We start from the raw sequence: 22,158 nt of genomic DNA on the forward strand, positions 1-22,158 counted from the left end.
AGGTTTTTCACAGTAGTCTTGCCTCGGTTGTGAAATACAGAGCAGTGTTATTGCTGGATCATGGTTATATGCTGAAGGTGCAGGGCGACTGCTTTGTCTCTCATAGAATAAGAGTGATATTTGGGAATTAAGATGGGCTTGCAGCCAGAGAAAGGCTTTTTCCAGCATTGTGGCAATTGAGCATTGTCAGTGTCTTGAATTCTGTCCCTCCTCCACAGGGTTCCTGATGGGTGCTGGGCAGGTTGTGTCTCAACCTGTGCCTCAACTCTTCATCTCTAAAATGGGCATGAAAATTCTTTCTTCCCCACCAGCAGACCCTGGATGAAATACTTTAACAATCGAGTCCTGCTGTGCTTAGGGCTGCAGGAAGGTACGTCGCTCGGTGTGGCTTTGTTGCCCTGTTGTCAGCAGGGCTGGAAGCGGTGCTGCGACAGCTCCAAAGCAGGAGGTGGTGAGGTCGGTGGTTCAGTGGTAGCTATTCCTCCTGTGCACTGAAGGAGATACTCCTGGAGGAATGTTGTAGGATAGTTGAATGGCACAAAGCTGTGCAAGGAGAGGTTCAAGAGCATGGGAACAAGCTTCCTAGTGAGGTGTTTGGTGCCCTGTGCCTGTCAGCGTTCAAGAGGCATTTGGATAATGCCCTTAATGTGCTTTAACTTCTGGCTAGCCTCGAAATGGTCAGGCAGTTGGACTTGATGTTCTTTGCAGGTCCCTTCCAACTGAACTGTTCTATAATGCAGTTTCCAGTTTCATAATGATGCGCGTGTTTGAGAGGGTAACTTTATTCTGGATCTTTTTAATTTTAAAATGAGTGTTTGATTTTGTTCTTTAGCATAAACTTCTGCTTGCATTGGTTTGCAAATATTTGTCTTTCTTGATGCGTCCTTGTCTGAAGACTACATTAAGTTTTGTTCCCTTTTTGTAGCTTGTTACAGTAACCATCTCGGCATGTTGCACCTATTTAGTCAGGTGTTTGCAGTAAGGTGTCTCTGTCCCAAAACAGAAGTCTTGTCATTGTTGGGTAGCAAAGGGCTCAGTCTGTACACTCTTTTGGAGAGCAGCTTTCCTGTTTTACTCTCGATTTCTCAGTTATTATCGGTAGCTTTGTTCTAGCAACCATTCTCTCTCCACCTGCTCTGCAAGTGCTGCACTTGTCTGCCATTCTGCAGGCAGTCCGTCAACATTAGATTGAGTTTGAACCTGATCTCTAGCCTGTAGGAACTTTTCCATTCCTAGCTCTTCCATGATTTCAGCTACTGTATTTCCCAGTAAGCCCTGGGAAGGTTTAATGTAACACATTTTTATGATGCTGGGATTGTCAGCCCCAGTGTGGCCTTCTGGGTTGACATTAAGAGGACAACTGTTGAGTTTGGCCCACTCTTGTGCTGACCATCGGCTAGGCTTTATCCCTTCAGTACGAACATGGGTAATTTTTCTGTGTTCCCCTTACCAGCCTCTCTGCTCTGTCTAGCTGCTTCCTCCAGCAGAAGAGCAGCCACTCACACGCAAGACTCACTGCTGTTCCGAACAGACTACTGTAAATCTGGTTTTCCTGTCTTCTGGGCACTTTTGCCCAGAGGTCACTCTGGCAAGGTAGCAGTCTCTTGAAATGCCGACAGTCAGCCAGTTATACTGGCTGTAATTCCTGCTCGTAGCAGTTTGCATTTCCAGACTAGCAGTGCAGTTTATGCAACAGACCTGTCAGTGCATCTCTGTGGCCCTAGGGTGAAGGTCTGGGCTTCCCTGAGAGGCAAAGGGAAGAGCCAGTCAGTCCTGTCCAGCCAGTGGCTCTCAGACTGCAAAGGTAGGTGGATTGCAAACCAGCTGGAGAACAGTCTCAACCAAAAAGCCTTTAAAATTCATGGTTGCCACGAAGAGGTATCCAGTTCTGAACCACGGCACTCTTAGGGCAGCACCAAAAATCCTTTCTCAGCCCTGAACGGGACCAGGAGCTCAAATGTTTTACTAGAAAAAGTTAGGATCTCCGCAGTCTGAACTCAGAAAGCAACAGAAACTCATGTTGCAAAGCCATGGTGAATTTTGCCGTGTATTAAAATTCCGTGTTGTGGATAAGGTGTGATTACATGTCTGCGTGACTAGATGTTAACAAAGTGACTGGAGAGCTCTTGCTCCAAATGACTTATTTCTCCAAGTACCAAATCTTGCAGCATCCTAGCTTTCTGCTGCCTTTGCCACTTAACTTCTGTACTGCACACTTTCAGTCCTCCGGACTGTGGACCCACAGAGGCGTGAATGAAAAGCATCGGGTGATGGCCTGTGCGCTGCAGTAGTCCTACCCCTATCTGAATGCCTTCTGCTGGTCTGAATTTTATCCTTGAACCAAGAACTTCTACGTCTGGACAAAGTCTGGGATGCAGGGCTGTGATTGTAGGGCAGAAGAGCACATTGCATCGCTGCTGCCAGCCTGTGGCTCCTCGACCGCAAACACCTTGAGAGCTCTTCAGGCGTGGTTCCTGCACCACCACTCTGTCTTGGGCTACGTCTGGGAGTGCTGAATAGCCAAGATCCCATCCTGTGCGGGAAGGGCATTGCTTGGGGCTCTTGAGGCTGGAGCAAATTTGATCCTGGCTCTCAAGTGTGCACCCAGCTTGTTCACTCTTCTGCAGTAGCACAGTGGAAGCTTGGCAGCTTCCGTGTTTTCTACGTGCTGTGAGCAACTTGAGAAGGTCCCCAGGCTCTCTGAACTACCTGGTGTGCTACTTTCTGGTTTTGGCCTTATGAAAGCTTTGGAATTGGATTGTGGAGGTGGGAGAAAATGGCTGGATGCCCCAACTTGGATCGTTATCTAGCAGACCTGTGTAACCTAATTATCGAGCCTAATAGTTCATAGCTGACTGCTGATAGTCTTCCAGGCTTAGGTACTAATTTATGGAAGATGAATTGATCAAAGCTTCACTTCTGATAATGTTTTAAAATGAGTTGAGTAATACAAGATAGAATGTTACCCAGCTTGGTTTGAAGGCAAACCACAAGCAGATTGTGGCAGTGATGTGGAATTCTGTTGATTTTGCTGTCTCTTCTGGGTGGGAGGGAATAAATGCTACTCATGTGGTTGCATTGCATTAAGTTTATTTGCATATTACTGACAGTATTCATGGCTGTAACCAGAACTGCTGACAGTGCTGGAGTAATGGGGGAAGGCTGTCAAACTGCTGTCAGGCTGTATGGTTCTACAGAGGGTTACTGGGGAGGGCAGAAAAATGAATTTTATGTGAAATGAAGGAAAACTCCAGAGAGAAGAACTCCTTCCTGCCCTCCCAGGGTGCGTTAATTCTTTATAGAGCTGCTGTGCTAAACAAAGGAGGACTTCTGGGGTGCCAAGGAAACGCCATTCTTTAACGGGCCGGAGCACCCTGTGCTGGTCAGTGTTTGCAGAGTGAAAGGGTTTGTTCAAGGCAGGCTGCAGGGCTTAAGGACTCTGATTTGCATCCCGACAGCTGGATGGTGGAGCTCGGGATGTGGTCCTGTGTGTCTGCTTGTGGTCTGTACCGCTGCTAGCTGAACTCCTCCTGCGGCTGGTCCCTGGTCTCTCTTCCACTCTGCAGTCCTGTCGGGCTGATGCTGGCGTGGTGAGCACGGTTTCCCCTTGGGGTGTAGGCGCAGAACCAGCATCCTTTCACGCGAGTGAAATGAAGGCAAGGTGTCCTATAGTGAAGAACAATGGCGAAGCCCACCTGCGTTGGACATGTGGAGCTGCCTGCCCGCCCTGTGAAGGAGGGGAAGGGGAAAATCACCTGTCTGTTCATAGCTCCTCCTGAGCTCTAGGACTGGAAGGGGTTGGGAGCTGCCACAACTTGTACTGGAAGCACTGGGGATGTGCTGCAGAACTGCTACACCTCATTGCAGGGGGTTGGTATTCTGGAGGTGGTGACCACTTGGCTCAACTGGAGGCACTGCAAGTCCACGTCTTTAAAACCTGCTTCCTGCGGGGAAGTTCCTTTTCTCTCTTGCTAGGTTATTCCGAGGCCAGGCTGTCTGCAGAAGGACTTGCCTCGAGAGCGTGGCCCTCGTCCCTGGGACAGGAGAGCTTGGCGAGGGGTCCCGGTGCTGTCCGGGCAGCACGTGCTGCGTGCGGGAGGTCCCCCCCTCCCTGCTGGGGGCACGCTGCCAGACACGACTGCACTGGCGGCAGCAGCTGCCCTAGCTGTTTCTGGTGGGAACAGTGGGCATTTCTGCCTTGCGGAAATCACCACGGAGTAGGTAAGGCAGGACTCAAGCTTTCCTGGCAGCCCCGTGGAGCCGAAGCCGAGAACAGGAGGGGTTTGGGCCGAGGCTGGGGAGAGGTGCCTGTAATGACAGGGAGGGCAGCGCAGTTGGGAAGGCGTGCCGTGTTTGAGGTGGAGGCCGGTAAAACATGAATCACGCCTGTTTGAAGTAGTGATGAAATCCCTGGTGAGGGATTTCTGTAATACCTGGCCAAACAGTCTGCTGTGCTTTAGTTTCCTTTCTCTCTGGGCAGAACGGTCGGCCCTGACCTACTTTTACCAATAGCAGTTCTGTTAAACCCCGGCGCTTAGCTCTGCGTACGGCGTACACGTCCCCTGTTTTCTTCCGCCGGCTTCTGAGTGAGAAGTTTCCACCGAGCATTTAGCAAAACAGGGCAGAGCTGTTCCTGGCAGAGGCTGCTGGTGCTCCAGACCCACCTCTGCCACCACTGTGCCCCGTGGTTTGGAGCTTCTGCTTCACCTTCGCAGCCTGCTGAGGGGGATGCTCGCCTGCTTCGCGGCCGTGCTGTGCGTTAGCTTTGTGCTGTGCTGTCAGGAGTCAGCGAGATGGTATCTACGTGCTAATAAGAGAGATAATGCCTTTAGAAATAGTCGATGAGGTTAGGCTTCCGGCTTCCTAAATATGCGATTAGGAAGGGCTGAAGTTACATTCCTAATATTTAAAAGTAAATAAAATCTATAAATGTACCATTAAAATAAGAAGTTTAAATATAACTGTCCTCCTGGGGCAACTTGCAGAGCTCTGTCTAGCTCGGTATCCTGTCTTTGACAATAGCCAGAAGCAGATGCTTAATGAGTACTGTAAGGAACAGGGCATGTGTAGCGTGATTTATTTTTTTTTTCTCTTCTCCTCCCCCCATTTGATGCTCCCAGCTTGTGACCGTCACCAGTTTAGGGCCCTCCTTGGCTAGGAGTTGTATCTGATCATCTGATCCCGACTACATCTATTCTCCATTAATTTTTATAATCTCTTTTTAACTTGTTTGTGTTTCTAGTCTCCATGACATCCTACAGCAGTGAGCTCCACAATTTAATTGTGCATTTTAAATGTTATATAAAATATATTGCATCCAGTGAAAATTATCCTTGAACTGGCTTAGAAAAGTCATCTGTACATTTATGGGTGCTCTTTTTTCTGCATTGTAAGAAGTGGTCGTTAATTACTCCACGCTTCTCGTCTTGACACTGTTTGTTGTTTCAGATCTCTTGCATTTTCCCTATCTTCCCCTGGTTGCTTCTTTGTCCATCTGAAGCCCAGCTCTGCTCCGTCTCTCCTTATATGGAAGCTGTTCTATGCTTTTGATCATCTTTGTTGTCCTTTTTGTCATTCTGTCTCCTTTTTCAGACGTGGGAAGCAGAACTGCCTGCAGCGTTCAACAACAAGATGGTGTGTGTTTGCTTTCCTGATCATGCCAAAGGTTGCCTTTGCCTTTTTGCCTGATACTAAATACCAAACTGATCTACCAAATTTCCAAAGTTTTCCTGAGCGTTAACACCTAATTCAAGTCCTCATATCTTTATCTAATTAGAATATTTTTGTTGGTTTTAGTATTTATTGACAATGAAGATACTGTGTGGTTATGACTGCGTGATTTCTGTAACTTTTTGCAGTCTTCTCTGTATTTGATTGTGCAGAACAATTTTTTTCTTGGTAAACTTTGCCACTTCCAGACATATTCCTCTTTGCAGATCATCTTATGTGAATATACTGAACAGCGCAGGTTGCAGAACGAATTCTTGGCAGATCTCACTGATAACCTTCCTCTCTTGGGAAACTCTTCCACTTATGGTTTCGTGTCTCTTAACTACTTATTAAATCATGATAGGGACTGTAGCCATAATTCCACAAAAGCTTAACTTTTTTTTCCGAAAGCCTTATCTGACAGTTCTTTCAAAGTCAGTTTGGTTCCTATTAAACAGATTAAAAGCTGGCTCTTGGATCTCAATTAACTGGAAATGGGAAATCTGCTCTTGGAATTTCCTGGGTACTCCAAGGCTTTCTCTCTGCTCCAACATTAGCCTGTATTTTGATCAACAGATGGGTTCCTGGACTTCTGCAGGCAAGCTTGTTCCTATGGAGGTGATGGGTTTAGATTTATCTGCATTTGTGTAGAAACGGTAGGTTTGCTCAGCAGGGTGAATTAGATGGGTAACTTTAAGTGAGCTATGCTTTCCCAGAAGGACTCTATCCCAAATAAATTAAACTTACTTAGGTTCTCTGTATGTGGTCTACACGTCAGAGGCTAGAGAACTGATTTTGTTTCAACTTAATTGCCCAGAAGGATGTTTCAGTCTCAGTTGGTATTTGACTAGAGGTAAATTTGGCATATGATGTGGCAGCTGGGAGAGTGAGAGGTTGTTGGGTAGGTAAGTGGAGGACTGGGGGGTCAAATGGGGTAGCGTGTCCAGGTCAGGTGCCGTGAAAAGAGGATGCTCATCTGGGTCAGGTCCTTTTTTTTTTTTTTTTTTTTTTTTAAGATGCTGACAAAAGGGCTCACAGAGCTATGAGAGAAATTAATTCCTTCTGCCTGAAGAAGCTCAGATCACCTAGGGTATCCATCCAGAGGATTGCACGTCTGCAATCTGCGTTTGGGAAGGCCCAAAGCTGGAAGAGTTGCTGTGTGCTTGTCTGCCCTTCCACTTCTCCTTAGCCATCTATTCTTGTCTGTTGTTGGAGACGGGGTTTCTGTGTAGGTAGACTTCTGTCTGACTTAGAATAGCTGTTGTTATCTCCTTGCCCAAGGAGGATTAAGAAGGAGGATTAATTTTCAAACTGTTCATGCAAAAAGTGACTAGAAGCTTCTTTGACTGACGATCCTGTGACAAGCAATGTCAGACGAAATGACAAGGCATTTTACTCAGGGTAAATAACCTTTGGGGAACAGCTTCCTGGGTTTAGGTGGTGGTTTCTGTAACTTAAAAACCCTAAGGGAAAAAAATCTGCTTTTATTGAGATGCATTAGCTTAGTCAGGAGCTTGCGGGCTAGAAGAAAAAATTGCTTAGTGATCTTTGGCTCGATCATGCAGCAAGCTGGAGCAGATCCTAAAGGACCCTAATCTTCAGATGCCCACAAAGTGGGCAGAAAGTTATCCTTGTGTTGTGCTAAGATAATAGGAAACTAACGACTGACTTGATTTTCCTATTTTTAAAATGTGTTTAGAATGTGGTATTTGAGTTTACTTTTTGTTAGTGCTTGAGAAGATGGCTAAGTGAAAAGAAGCCCCTCAGTTTACAATTACATGATTAACTACGAAGAAAACTTATTTTAATTGCAGGCAGCTGGTGGCTGCTTTTTATTCCTTTCAAATGTTTGTGTAGTTTGTCTTAATTCATAAAAGAAAGCTCAGTTTTACCCTGTATTAATCATTAACTCTTCATTAACCACTTGTACCGGAATTTTAAATTATTCTTTATAGCATGTTTTAGTATATGTAAGAGGAAAGACTGGATGTGCTGGAGGTGTTGAGGGGAAATACCTGTCCACTACCATCAGTTAATTCCAGTATGGCTAAAAGTAATACTTGATACAGCCACGGGTACAGGAGCACTTTCTGCAGTTTTTCCAAAGAATCCTAGCAATGCACAAGCATCATTAAAATGTTAGTAGGATCAAAAGTTGAGAAGGTAGCGTGCAGCATGGTTTTAGTACAACGTCTTCAGCTGCCCTCCAGAAAATTAACTCGTTTTCAAACACTCAGCAATAACTATCACGGGTATAGAAAACCTAATTTGTTCAAGTGCTTATCTACTAATGCTGTTAATTCTGTAGTCTGAAAGTATGGTTTTTCTACCACAGGCCTGCACTGATGCCTTCCCTTGCCACTTCGGATTTTGTATTTTGCCTTTAGAGTTTTTTAAAGTTATTTTAACCTCAACTTTGGTGTTACTCACAGCTGGTCTAACAGAGCTCCCTTGTCTGTGTCAGCCCTGCTCCAACAGGATGTCTTGGACATGGGATTCTCCTTGGTGTCGATTTTATTTGGAAAACAGAGGTTCGTGTTCATCTCTGCAAGTGTTCTTAAACAGCAGAGCGGGGAGCTGGCCTGGTTGTGGTAAATAAGACTCCAAAATAGATGTATTTATTTAATGGGAATGTCGTCTTCCATGTCAGAAAACAGCAAGTCTCTGTTGAACATGTGAAACTTAGAAGGGGGATTGTAATTCAGGGCTTTTGTGCAGAAAACACAGCTCTGGTGTTCTCCCTGACGCTGGATGAGTTGAGTGTGCTGGAGCCCCAGGGTCATCACGCAGCTCAAAAAATTATGCTTTTAATTTTTACGTTCTCGCTGTGGGTTGGCTCTGCAGACTGTACAGTGGAAGTTGCAGGTGCAAGCATCAGGGACTCTCTTTTTTCCAAGGACGATTCTGCTGGGATTGGTAGCAAGTATGGGACACAACCTAGAGGCTGTAACTTCATCTGTAACTTCATCTTCATCCTCCATCTTTGGGGGATAGGATGTGGTATCAGGGAAACAATCGGTGAGGACTGAAATTATTTTTGTGTTGATACACTGGTAAAACGTGTCCAAGTGGGCTCTGGGTTTGTTTCTTTAATAAATGAGTAAAGTCTTTAAGAGGGATATGTGAAGTCAGAGAGGTAAAAATAGTGCTACAGAAGACGCTGTCTTACTCCAATTTCCAAGTGACAAAATAGTGCCATTGCTTCCATGTTGCTGGGTGTTGTTTTGTGGATGCGATATAAATATTCTGTGGCAGAACTGACTAATCCTCCGGCCCTTCTGTTGTGATCCAGATTAAATAAATGAAACTCAGAAGTATCATTTAGATATTAATATTTTACAGTGCATTAGAGCCAACGTTCAGAGTATTGTCTGGAGCATTTTCCTGTTTAAAGGGAATTCATCAAAAAAGATGGAATATTTAAAAAAAAAAATCTTTAAGCCGTGGCAGTTGCCTTCAGAATTAATTAAAGGCTACACATTTTTAGTGCAATCTGTCTATAACAGCTGTGTCGTGCGCTAGCAGTGAGCATGGGAAGCAGAACGGTTCAGTAAATCCACGAAGAGCTCGGTAGTGTAGCCCGTCAGGAAACCATCAGCTTTAAATGTAGGTTATCCTCCCTCTTCCTGTCCTCCCAGAGATGTTGTGATGGGCTTAACTGCAGACCGAGAAATAGAGAGGCAGCAATGCTTGTGCTTGGGAAATAATTTGGAAAATTGAATCAAAAGACATCGCTGGCTTTTTCCTCTCAATTTTTAGGAAGGATGGGAATGCTTCTGACTACTGATTGCTACACACTCACGTTTGTTTCTGATGTATGTGTTTGTTCACCTAGCAGTAACTGTGAGTTCATTTGTTAGTGGCTCTTCAGCAAAGAACAAAGAGCGCTGTATTCAGTGTTTGCACATCGCTCACAGTGATGAGAACTGGCTTGCAGAACGTGCTATTCCACCCATTTTTGTCTTCTCAGCTGCCCTCTGTTCTTCTCGAGCCATCAAGACTGGATAGTAGCTTCTTACCTGGAACATTTATGGTAGGAATAAAATTACGTAATAAAATTACTTCTCGGGGGATATTGGCAAGTGCAATAATAGCTTCAGGCCTGAGCTTTGACCATAGCAGGATCTGCTTTTGATTATGGTCAGCTGGAATGTAGGGCTAGCTGCTTTTCCATCTCTTCTCCAGTACAGGTGCTCCAACAGGTAAAATGCTTCCTGTGAAATGTTAGGGAGGGATTCATCTACGGATCAGAGAGCTTGGAAGAAGACCTGTGTTGCTAGAGTGGTGTCGTGCACTGGGTTCAAGCACTGGTGGCATGCATGAGCGTTTGTTCTGCCCTGCCAACTGTCAGCAATGGGAAGTGGTGGGCAGAGCAGAGCCTTGCGGCTTGCAGGCATGACCTCTAGCCAGAAAGCCAGTATTTCAGAATTCAGAAGTTTCTAAGACATGATGAATTTACTGTGTAATTGCTGGCATAGGAAGGTTGCATTAGGCAGAAAGAAGATTACAGATTCTTGTAAGTGGTGTAGTGTAATGATGGCTTTGATCTGGAAACAGCTGAGAATCACAAGACTCTCTTCTCTGTGTCCGTGTGGCTGTCACAACACAGCCAAGCTCCTGCTGGTGGCTGGCCATCAGCCTATTGTTTTGTTCCCAGGCATTTTAGGCTTTGAAACTGAGGAGACTCGAGACGGAGCTGCCTGGCAAGCCATGGTGACATCTGCATGATGGCTGTGCTGAGATAGCAAGGCAGTCATGTGGTTAAGAAGCTCCTTGAATAAAATATTCTCCAATAAAAATGGGAAGAGTGCATAAAAATAATTCACGTGTTGCATTTTGGGCAGCACATCCAACTGATGTAAACTGGAGGTGACAGAGTTAAGTGAGAGCTCCATCCTTCGCTCTGTGTATCTACTGGCTGGGTTTGCAGATATCCCTCAGCGCTTCCCAGATAAAATCAGCCGCGTGATGAGGACCTCTGTCAGGCCCTGCAGCTCTCTCACCACCCTGGGAAGAGGCGCCAGGGCTGGTTCAGGGCTGTGAGCCACGCTGGGTGAAGCAGAGGGCGTTAGCAGCGCTGAGAGCAGGGAACACAAGGTGTCCATTAGCAGGGCAAACAAAAGCCCTAGCGTGCACGTAACCTGAACACCGTGCTGGTACGGTGCGCGTCGCAGGCTGCGTGCTCCAGGGGAGAGCTGCCAGCCTGGTGCCAGAAATCCCACGTGTGGGTTATGTCCTGACAGCGCTGCCTCCTTACCTACAACAACTGTGGGGAGTGGAGCTTGTCCAGAGCTTCACAAAGCCTATGTTTAATAATGCGTTGTGTTTATAATACCTTCCATCCGCTGGATTTCCCAAGTGGACTAATCCTCTCAGCTGGTCTTTTGGTAGAGCAAAGATGCCTGCTTTACTCACAAAGGAGCTGGAAAGCAGGGTTGGGGTTTTTGGGGGTTTTGCAATAACAGTGAAATAAGGGATGGATCAAGAGCCTTACAGTTACTGTTTTCACCATTGCTCTGTGTTTTCTGCGTGCTGGGTGTTGTACAGAACAAGTGAAAGGCGCAGTTGGTGTGTTTGTGACTGAAGTCAGGTAAGGGACCGAGTCCAGCAGTAAATGCTGGGGTACTCTCTTGAAATGCTGCAGATCGTTTCCTTCCACCTCTGTGCTTTTAAGCATCTCTGAGCTAATTGCACTTTGAGCTTACTGAGAGGACCCAAGAGGGGTAGTAGGAGGGAAGTGACAGTAATTTTCTTTGCTTTAACTACAAATTTAACATTGTCCCTGCGGAGGTGAGTTGCCAAAATGAGTGCAGGGATTACAGGGTAGTTGTGGAGGAGCTGGGCACCCGTCAGCTCCCTGAGCCCAGCCTGGCGCTGTGTCGCTGCGTGTGGCTTTGGTGCCTTGTCTGTAAGAGGGAGGGAAGGGAGCAGATTCAGAGCTGCACCACCACCCCTTCTCAGCGCAAATAAGGCGCTACAGGTGGTAGATTATGAGTACCTGCAGCTGTTGTCCTTCTTCTGTGGGGAATTAGCAACCTAAATGTTGTAGGTACTTACTACGTTTCCACCTTGCTGTGGGGTTCGCTGTGCTGTGCTGTGCAGGATGGTTGCTCCCACCTCTGGCGTGGCGTGGGTGGGCCATGAAGATACTCTGAAGAGAAGCACCAGAGGTCTGACTTCCCCAGGTCTGTGTAATACCCACACTGCCCAGGTGGCTGGGAGCTGCTGCGAGTGGCTCTCTGGAGGCCTCATCCTGGCACCAGCACAGCGATCCTGCTTGCATGCACGGTGCTCAGCGCAGCGATGGCATAGGAAGGTCCCATCCCACGCACTGGTGACAGAGCCACAGACCCAGAGGAGGCTGTTGATAGCCATAAGCGTGATGAGAAAGAGAAGAAGGATTAACTATTTTGTTTTCTCGAAATATAGACTTCACGTTAGATCAAACACAGAACAAAGGGGTTGTTGGTTTTCTCTGAATCGTATCCCAGCTACAGCTTATTTAAACAATGGTCCTGCAGGTTGTGTTTGTCTTGGACGGCGGTTTGTTTTCCTGCGGTGCTGCTCGTTAACAATGCATACGGTGTACGGGATGGCGTAGGAATGTGGTCCTGCCCTGGAGAACTTCCAATACAGCATCATTGGGAAGAGTTGTGAAGGAGTCTGGTTAAATATCCTGCGATTTCTGATGGTAAAAGAGTGGTGATTTCAGTTCAGTGTTTGAAACACGTTCTGTCACAGCATAGATAGAACCTTCCTCCTTGGGTTACCTCCCTGGACTGATGAGCCTATGCTTTGTGCTGTTTGTTCGGTGGGTTTAGTACATGTCCTGGGCTTCTGGTTTCAGAGGAGTTATAACAGCTTTTCCTCTCTTGCAGAGCGTTTACCATGCCTCTGGGAACGTTCTTCCTTCCTGTTCTCTGTTTCCTGGGAGCGGCAATCCCGAGGGGACTGCAGTACGTCACGTTCTCGCGCAATGCTACGAAATTCCTCCACCTGTCCATGGATTTGGAGTCTGGCACCATTTACCTGGGGGCTACCAACTTTCTCTTCCAGCTGACATCTGACCTGCTGATGAAGAACGTGGTTCAAACCGGGCCGGTTCTGGACAGTAAAGATTGCCTCCCCCCAGTCTCGAGGCTGGAGTGCCCTCAGGCACACCACACCGACAATCACAACAAGCTGCTGCTGGTGAACGCGGTGCAGAAGGAGCTCATCGTGTGCGGCAGCGTGCACCAGGGAATCTGTGAGAAGAGGAGCCTCGCGTCCATCGACCACGTCCTCTTCCGACCGGAGAGCCCTGGCGACACTCAGTACGTTGCTGCCAACGACCCCAATATCACCACCGTGGGACTCGTGGCCTACTCGAAGGATGAGGTCCCCTTGCTCTTTGTGGGACGAGGGTACACGAGCCGAGGAGTCGGAGGGGGGATTCCTCCCATCACTACCCGAAACCTCAGGGCCCACGGTGGGGATATCCAAGCAACAGACTCTCACTCCATTTTCTCCTATGAAGAAACAGCTAAACTGGCCGTGGGCCGGCTCTCCGAGTACAACCACCATTTCATTAAATCCTTCACGTATCGTTCCAGCGTCTATTTCCTCTTCTACCGCCGGGACCTCAAGTCTCAGTCGCGCGAGTACAAGACCTACATCTCGCGGATCTGCCTGGATGACTCCCATTATTACTCCTATGTGGAGCTACCCCTGCTGTGCCAGAGCAAAGCCAATACCTACAGCCTCCTGCAAGCAGCCTACGTCACCCGGCCGGGGAAGGACCTGGCCCAGGGGCAGCTGGACACTGACGGAGAAGTGCTGTTTGCAGCCTTCTCTGCCTGGCAGGCTTCTTCTGGCAAACTGAGCGAGGAGTCTGCGCTCTGCATCTATGCGATGGAGGAGGTGGATCGCCTGACCAACTGGACTAGGGATGTGTGCTACATGAGGGACGGGAAGTCAGAAGAAGGCACAGAAGTGGCATACATTGAATACGATGTCAGTTCCAACTGCGTCCAGCTGCCAGCGGTAAGTTGCTTTGCACCTTTGCCAGGGTAAAGAAAAGTCTGCAGTGCATTCTTTGGGTTGCTTTGTGTTCCTGGAGTAAGTCCATTTCCCACAGACGTGTGATGAAATCTGCATGGGTTAAAACCCTCTGGGCTCACTGTTTCTTTGCTGCTGCAGCAAGGCGATGCAAGAACCGTTGCTTCCAATTCAGGTCTGTCTCGTCCCTGCTGCAGGGACACGTGGGCAGGGTTGCTGGCAAAGGGAGGCACGCTGTGCGTGGCAATGGGGAAGGCATCTGGTGCGTGCTGAAGCTACAGTTCATGTTGTTCTTAATATCTTCATGTCCTGGTCTGTGCTGCAGGGAAAGAAAGGAGAGAATGTGTGTGAGCAGTTGTGGGTTAGGGAGGGGAGTTAAAGGGGTGTGCTGTTGCTTAGGGTGAGGTGCATCTTGCAACACCTTCTTACAAAGGGCGTAAGTAAAAGAAAGAGTCAACAGAATCCTGACTTTCTGTAGATTTCATTAGTCCTGCAAAATGTTGTGCCCAAGGAAAGCTTTTTCCCGACCTGGTTCTTCTCCAGAGCAGTAAGAAAATGATTATCTTCTGCACAGACAAAACTTTTAAATTCTACGGCAAAGGCATGACGGGACGTTGAAGGATAAAAATGTGAACTGAAACTTGGCTGTGACCCTGAATCCTTGCAGTTTGTCAGCCACGCTGGCTGGTGCCATGGCACTGGGGACAGTGACACAGACATAGACCAGCAGTGTTCTCCGGGGCCAGTGCTGGGTGCAGTGTCCCGGCGTGAGGCTCCATGCTTGTGAGTAACCTGTTTTCACCGAGGGCATTGCTGGTCCCTAGCAGAACAGCATGTTTTCTCGTCTTCCTTCTCCAGAACAGGCTGTCCAGATACCTTCCTCTTCCCAGCCTCCTGCAAAGTGGTACCGCAGAGTTATGGAAATCTCTGGAATTGGATGTGCGGTCCAAAACCAGTTTTGAAATTATGGTTTTCCGTTTGGCAGCTAAAGCAGACTGTAGAATACTTGTGGGACAGCAGAAGGGTAAAGAGCAGACTCGGAGCAGGACAAATGTAAGGTCAGGAGGGATATGTAAGAGCTGGGAAGTGAAAGACTGCCTGGGACTCGATGTCCTGCCTTCACTGTCTCTTAGCCGTGTCCCATCTGTCCCCTGCGGGCCAGCATGAAAGGAATTGTCACGGGTTTAGGGCAGTTTGGCGGAGTTGATGTCAAAGTGGGGTGAGCAGCTTAGAAAATCCTTCATTCAGCAGGACATGGAGTCCCCGTGCACCATACGATCTAGTGGGGAAGTGGGTGCACGGGGTGGGAGAAGAAGCCAGTCTTTGCTGCGTGATTCCTGGCGCGCGATCGCAGGGTCCCAGCTGCACAGCTTGGCGCTAGCGGGCTGACTAAACTATAGCATCTTATTAACAAGTGTGGCCAATGATATGTAAATGCCCTAACAAACTTTATCCTTCCCCATTCAGTACCCGGTAGCGGTTGTCGTTAAGATTGCATCTAACAACACACGAGGGGCTGTGCCAGCTCCAGCCCGCTCCATTCAGGGCTGAGTGGAAGCGGCTGTCAATGAACATTTTATGCAGGAGCGGTTTTAACTCAGTTTCAATAGCGGCAGCTTGTGCTTTATATGAGAATAATGCTAATTAATTTCATGTTTTTCTGCCTCCAAACCAGCCTGTGCACAAGGTGTGCCCTTTTCCCCAGTTAGCACTGCCTCCTTATTTTTAGGGCAACAGGAGAGGCTGACACTGAGTTTTACAGTACAGTCTCTTCAACTGGAAAAATGCTCATTTCTATAAGAATTTCAGAACTATATTTTGTAAGAATTTCAGAACTAGCTCATAGTTTGCTGGCGATCTGAAAGTATATACAGTTTTCCGTTAGTCTCAGGATGCAGACTATGTAGATGCTGTTAGTGCCTTGATAACTGGGCATGCGAAACAGGTTCCTGCAAGGCTTGACAAGGCTCCCTATCTTCTCTGGGTGTAGTTTTCAAGATATGCAACTTGTCCTTTCGCACCGAGCTTTCAGTCCTCGCCATGCATCGATACAGGTTTGTCCCATCGTCACTTCTCACGCATGAGATGTAGGAAGCACACACCAAAATTCACGACAGCAGCTTCACTCTGGGCACTCCAGACGTGCTGCGTCACAGTAGGATGCTGGACAATCCCTGTAGTGTCTTTTCTGCTGCACTGCCAAGATGTTATTCGCCGAAAACAATTCAGAGAGCTTCTATGTAAATTTATATAAGCACTTTATACAATTATCATGGTCTTAATCCCGTGGCATGGAACAAGTTTCAGCTCTTGACTGTGATTAACTGTGCTGCAGGCGGTCCTGGTGAGGCCGTGGGCAGGCTGTGCCAGCACTGGGGAAGTTCGCACAAGTCACGTTGTTATATAGCAGATAACTGCGATGTGTGAAGTGACATGCCCTTGGCATCACACGTGGGCAGCAGCAGTGCTGAGCACAAATGGGCTGCAACTATTTCTGCCTTGTATCCGTTTTTTTTAAGCACACTTTGTAAAAATCAGCCTCAAGGAGTGGGGTTGTTAGGCTCCAACATTTGTCTAAATTGGTACAAAGCTTTCAAAAGATACCTAGAGTCCCATTCGAAATAAAGGCTTGATGCTTTTGTGTGTGGAAATTTGGATATGGCTCTCTTCCTATTAAAGCTTACAGGGACTGGACAACTGGAGAAATAAAATCTTGAAAGTAACAGGAGGTGATTGGAAGAAGCTTAAGAATCGAGCAACAGAGGTGATGAGAAAAATATGTCACCAAAAACAAATGGTAGCTTAGAGGAGGGGAAAAGCTAACGATTATTAAAAGTCACAACCTACTCTGAGGCTTTAAGTCAGAGCCTCACACCTAGTATGCAGAAAATTGGTTGAATTAGTGTTTGAAAGGGAGGCAATAAAACATCAGAACCCAAGTGGTGCTGGTCTAACTAGCATGGTTTCCTGGGTGGCACTGCCGCGTCACACCTCTGCTTACCTGTTACGATAGTAATGCACTTGGGAATGAACACAAGTCAGCAGGCTACATATCTTACTGTGGAATTTCCATAGACTTTGTCAAAAGCTCGTGATCGTTTTTATTTCCTTCTGGAAGCAGTCAAGTTTTTAGAAATACAGAAATAAACTAAAATCGGAGGAGAATAGAATGACCCACGATGGGGCCAGCTCCTCTGCCTGGTGCCAGGCGGGTTTGTTATTTAGGGGGAAAAAAAAAAGCGTAATGGAATATCTTCTTTCTGCACATACAAATAGTAAATAAGTTGGCACATACAACCAGTAAATAAGTTGGCAGCTCTTATTCTCTTTCCTTTAGAATTCAGTACCAGACGGTTTGGTCAGGCTGGGAGGGAGCTAACTGGAACAGAAGGCTGTTTTTGCACAGTGCCGTGGAGTTAATTTTCAGTAATCTAACGTAGCTCGGAAGAATTGAAGCAGTGTGCGGAGATGACTTGTTTTGTCTTTTTGTGGGTCTGTATCTAGCTGCATGTACCCTGCAGGTTTTATGTGTAAGATCTTTGGAGCAGGCTGTGTTCCTGCCTGTATTTACGTACGTCCTGATACTTGGGGAGTCTACTTCAGACCTGAAATTTGTGGGTAATACAACAAAACGGTGCTAACTGTTGGCAGTGCTTCTGACTAGGCAGTTGGTTCCCTTTTGCACCAGAACTAGCAATTCTCATCCTGTGCATTTCTGAAAAATACAAGTCTTCCCCAAAGTTGTCATGGCAGTGTATAGCAGTAATGCTTTTTGGAGAACTTTAAAGTTGACTATTTAGTAGAGTTTTGATGCATTTCATTACCGATGTGTTCGTTATGCTGAATGGACTTAGCTGAAGTGTCTGCAGGATTCTGTAAAGGTACAAACAGCCAATGTACCTAAACTAATTATTAGAAGTTGTTTTCTACTCTTAGTCAAAGCTAAATTCACTGCTGGGGCATCTGTTTGAGGAATTTGGGTGGAAAAGGATGGTGAGAAGTGTGAAATGTGATAACGTTCCTTGGTTTTCTTTTGTACTGATTTCCCTGTTTTTTTTCTCTCCCCCAAAAGGACACCCTGTATGCATACCCCTGTGGCTCTGACCACACTCCCAGCCCCATGGCCAGCCGGGTACCCTTGGAAGCAGCCCCCCTCCTGGAGAAAACAGATGCCCGACTGACAGCTGTGGCGGTGAATGTGGAAGATGGCCACACCATCGTATTTCTGGGAGACAGCAGAGGGAGACTGCACAAGGTATGATCTGGATGCAACAGGAAGCAAAGAGGGTAAAACAGATCAGGGATGCTCCGGCGGAGGGGGCAGGAAAGGCAGCTTCACTTGTCCACCAATTCCTTGCCTACTAAAGTTCATTACTATCAGACGGTCTCTTCTCACACCGTCTGCACTGACCACTGAGGATGTAAATGCCCCAAAACAGTTGTCATACTGCCTTTGGTTACGTCTGCAGTGAGCCAGCATCAGGGCTGGCGCATCTGATGCAGCTGCTGCAGGTATTGCTGGGCACATGCTTCGTGCTGCCGAAGTCATTGCACTGAGATTTTGGTATGAGGTTGAAATCCTTGCACACAATCCTGGTTCCAGCTGACATTAGACATGTCTCCCACTCCTATTCTGATACTTTGCCTGCATACCACTGTGACTCTCTTGCAGGTGTACTTAGGAGCAATGGGAGATGCACATATATACGCTTCTTTACCTATCCAATTAAACAGCGTGGTGAGTGGAGACCTGCTGTTCGACCAGCTGCAGGAGAACCTCTTCGTCATGACCCAGTCAATGGTAAGAGCAATTAAATCCCTTTCACAGAGGCCTTGAAAGAATGTGAGGTCCAGACAAACTGCTGAAAAGAGTGATGAAGGAGGCAGAGGAATGGTGTGTATAACTAGATGTGTGCTGGGTAGCAGCTGCCTGCCAGCCTGGCTTACAGGGCTGGGGCCTGGCCTTCTGCAAAAGCCTGTAGGAAGGGTGGAGGAAGTCTTGTTACCTTAAACCACGGCCCGTTTGCACGTGTGTTTCCATAAATTGGTCAGGCTGACTTGTGTCAGTTGTATCGGCAGTGATGGCATGATAAGTCTTGCAGATGAGCTCAAGCTGTGTAAGGAACCATGCAAGGCACCTTTCCATCTTCTGTCTTCTGTAGTTCTCTTTGTGCCTGGTGGCAGCAGGAGGAGAAGAGGCATTGTGATTTCTCAGGCTGCTGGTACACACTGGTGTCTGCTGAGTAGAAAATCCAGCTATGGATACGTTATTTGGGAGGATTTGTACAACACTCAGATCAGCTTCTTGAGCAAGAAAGAAAAGGATCCTCCTAGCAAAAGGAAAGCAACCCTTGAGTTACTCTGTCTGAAGGAAAGAACAAATTAAAAATGAGAGCGTGCTGGAAAACCACTGCTTCCCTTTACCCACCCCCGCCATGTGCATTTTGAGATACTCAAATTTTGCAACACTTCAAAGGAGGAGTTGAAATCTGTGGGTGGAAGAAGATTAGGGAAATCTGAAGTATATCCTTAAAAGTAATTATTCTGTCAGTTACAAAAAAATGCAAATTACTCGATATACTTAGCAAAAGCAATAGGTCAAGGATTAAGAGAGATTTTAAAGTAACTGAGAGCATGCTAGCTGAAGTGTAGTATCTGATTAAAGAGAAAGCAAGAGGCTGAAATCAGCAAGAATAGTAGTTAAAGCAGAAGTGTGCTGCAAGTCTAGCTTACCCCAGGCAGCACAAGGTTTTGTTCCACATCAGTCAGGCATCTTGTCCGCTTCCAGTCAGAATGATAGATCTGCCAGGTAGAGCTGGGCAGTAGGGCAGGTGCTATTGCTATCAGAGGCCTTTATATAGATGACTACATAAAGTCATCGATTGCAAGAATTGTCACGGGTAATGCTACAGCAATGCACTGTGTGTTTCATTGTCTCAGTAGAGATTGATGTTCAAGTGTACTTTGTCAACGTATAAAACAGGAATCCAGATGGGCTCTGGAAATGTCTTCCTTTTTTATTTAGTTTTATGCAGTGTTGGGAATTAGCATGAGTTTCAGTGAGTATGTCAACAATGGGACTTGCTTACTAGGTGAAGAAGCCATAGACCGGGGGCCTGCTTTTTGTGTGCTGTGTTTTCATAGATTTCTTTCTCCAGGTGGTAAAGGTTCCCATACTGGAGTGTTCTCTCTACTTGGACTGCGAATCCTGTCTGGCACTGAAAGATCCTTACTGTGGCTGGTGTGTCCTTCAGGGACGGTAAGACAGATCCCTGCTCACCTGCAAGGTTTTTGGAGGACCAGTGTTTAGGGATTATCTCCACTTACTCTCTTCCTTATGTCTGTGTCTCCATATATGTCTGCCTGTCTGGATTTATTTTATTTTTATCCCCTTCATGGGTTATGTTTGGCCCACAAATTCACTCTGCCTCCCTAAAACACCACTACCAGTCACAGTTGCACATCGGTGTTTGTCAGTTGCTTTTTGGTCTTGGGTCACAGCTCACGATGCTCCTGTCTAGTGGATTTCAGCCTGGTTTTAGTCTGACTGCAGCTCAAACTGCCTTATTTCACTTAGCTCTTCTTCTGGTGTCACTTTTGTGTTCCGTATTTTTTCACTTCTTGCTCCCCTACAGATGTTGCTTAACGAGATGTGGTTTATTCCAGCACGTCTGTCTGCTTGCTGGCTCTGTCTCCCTGCAGAACGCCTCAGGAACTGGTTTATGGCCCTTGAAGCCCAACAAGTACCTACCCATCTGTACACACTGGCAACAGTTCCACCTTCATTATGGAAGGTGGTGGGAGGCTGCAACTTCCGTGGCTTGTGTAGCAGCTTTCCTGAGACTCTAGCAAGGCTTCGGAGAGCTAGTGTCAGCTTGGCAGTTGAACATGTGTCCTGCTAGGGCTGTGCAGATCTCTCACAGGGCTTGTTGCTATTTCTCTGCAGGTGCAGCCGTCGCTCTGAGTGCTTGCGGTCCAGGCTGAGTGAGCAGTGGCTCTGGAGCTTTAACTCTACACAGCAGTGTCTCTTTGTCCAGTCACTAACTCCAGCCAATATCAGCAGAGAGGAAAAGAGAAATGTGAGCAATGATGATTCTCTGTGACATTCGAGCATGTAGAAAGTCCCCTGCAAACTTTGAGAGGCCACAAGTCTTCCTGTTGCTTTCAGTAGGGATTACTGAGTCGCTGTGCCTCGCACATCTGCCTCGCATAAGGAACTGAAGTTGGCTGTCCCAGGAAATATATATATTTTTTCCTATAAATCTAAATGTTCTTATCTGCTAATAGAAAGTTACTAGGTATTCTGGAGTATTTAATGGCTGCTTGGGTGAGGTCCTTCCTTGGCTTGATATCTATAAGGCACCCCTGTCTGTGGGTTCAGAGTGTTTCTGACGCTTTCTGTCAGGAAGATCTACAAGGAGCTACCCAAAGTTATGGCTTCAGTCTGGCATCAGCTGGCAGAAAAGCTAAGGTACTGCAGTGTTTTGAAGGCTGGCATTGTGTCAGGAGGTGGCAAGAATCTGTCTTCTGCTAGAGACTTGAGCAAAGGAGGGAAATTGCTAATTGCTTGGTGGATGCCAAGTTGAGTTTGGGAATGGCAAGAGATGAACAGAGCAGAAAGCCCTAGAAGGTATTGTAGGAAAATGGGTGTGTATATAGATAGCTGCTTTATAGGGCTCTTGCTTTGAAAAAGTAGAGCCAGAAAATTTGATGAAATAGAAGAATGTGTTTAGAGAGCAAGATATTTACTGGATGTTATTGAATTGGCAGATATTTCTGGCTATCTCGGACTTACCTTCTCTACATGAGGAAGAATTCTACTCGTGTTACTTTGAAGATTATGAAAGCCCAGCAGTTCTGACAGAGTCAGGAATCATGTGTCCTTCGCCAGATCCCAGCCAAGCACCAACCTTGCCAGCAGGAGCAGGTCAGTGAAACTCTTTAAATGGAGCGTGTTAGCTCAGATAACATTGTCAAGAGAAAGTACGTTTTGGGTCCGTCAGAGTGCCAGGATTAACAGACATGAATGTACATGGTCTGTCAGCAGGTGTTCATTTCATTTTGTCATAATCTGTTTGCTTGCTACTTGTGTGTCACACACATCCTGTGCTATTTTGGGCTGTTGCCAGATTCCGATGCCAAATTCTGGTAGTTGGAAAGGAGATCCTTCTTGAAGGGTTGTATGCAAATCTGAATATGGTCTAAAATGTACTCTAGAGTGGTGGCTGGCTTGGCAGCTTTTATCATAAATCTGGAGAGAGGACTCTTAAATGCTGCCTTTTTCTTTTTTTTTTCACCAAATAAAATGCAAACCTTTTCAAATCCACATATTAATGGGAGAAGGAAGTACCTGTAAAGGAAGGCAAGAAGAAACCCACAGCCCTTAAAAAGATTAGAAATTAATCCACAATG

General features: G+C 46.7%; 1 protein-coding gene across 8 annotated transcripts in view; it reads left to right on the top strand.

Annotated features, from left to right (window-relative positions):
• Nucleotides 1-22,158, top strand: part of PLXNB1 (plexin B1) — a 95,162-nt gene that overhangs the window by 25,408 nt on the left and 47,596 nt on the right. For all 8 annotated transcript variants that reach the window (XR_005822998.1, XM_040568914.1, XM_040568915.1 and 5 more), the window contains exons 3-8: nucleotides 12,588-13,731; nucleotides 17,819-18,001; nucleotides 18,419-18,547; nucleotides 19,905-20,005; nucleotides 20,693-20,825; nucleotides 21,517-21,673. Coding sequence is in view for 7 of the 8 variants with exons in the window: in XM_040568914.1 (XP_040424848.1) it covers nucleotides 12,598-13,731; nucleotides 17,819-18,001; nucleotides 18,419-18,547; nucleotides 19,905-20,005; nucleotides 20,693-20,825; nucleotides 21,517-21,673 (1,837 nt within the window). In the remaining variant the exon portion in view is untranslated. The remainder of the gene's footprint in view (nucleotides 1-12,587; nucleotides 13,732-17,818; nucleotides 18,002-18,418; nucleotides 18,548-19,904; nucleotides 20,006-20,692; nucleotides 20,826-21,516; nucleotides 21,674-22,158) is intronic.

The sequence above is a fragment of the Cygnus olor genome, chromosome 10 (genome assembly GCF_009769625.2).
Source record: "Cygnus olor isolate bCygOlo1 chromosome 10, bCygOlo1.pri.v2, whole genome shotgun sequence".
In the NCBI taxonomy this organism is placed as follows: domain Eukaryota; kingdom Metazoa; phylum Chordata; class Aves; order Anseriformes; family Anatidae; genus Cygnus; species Cygnus olor.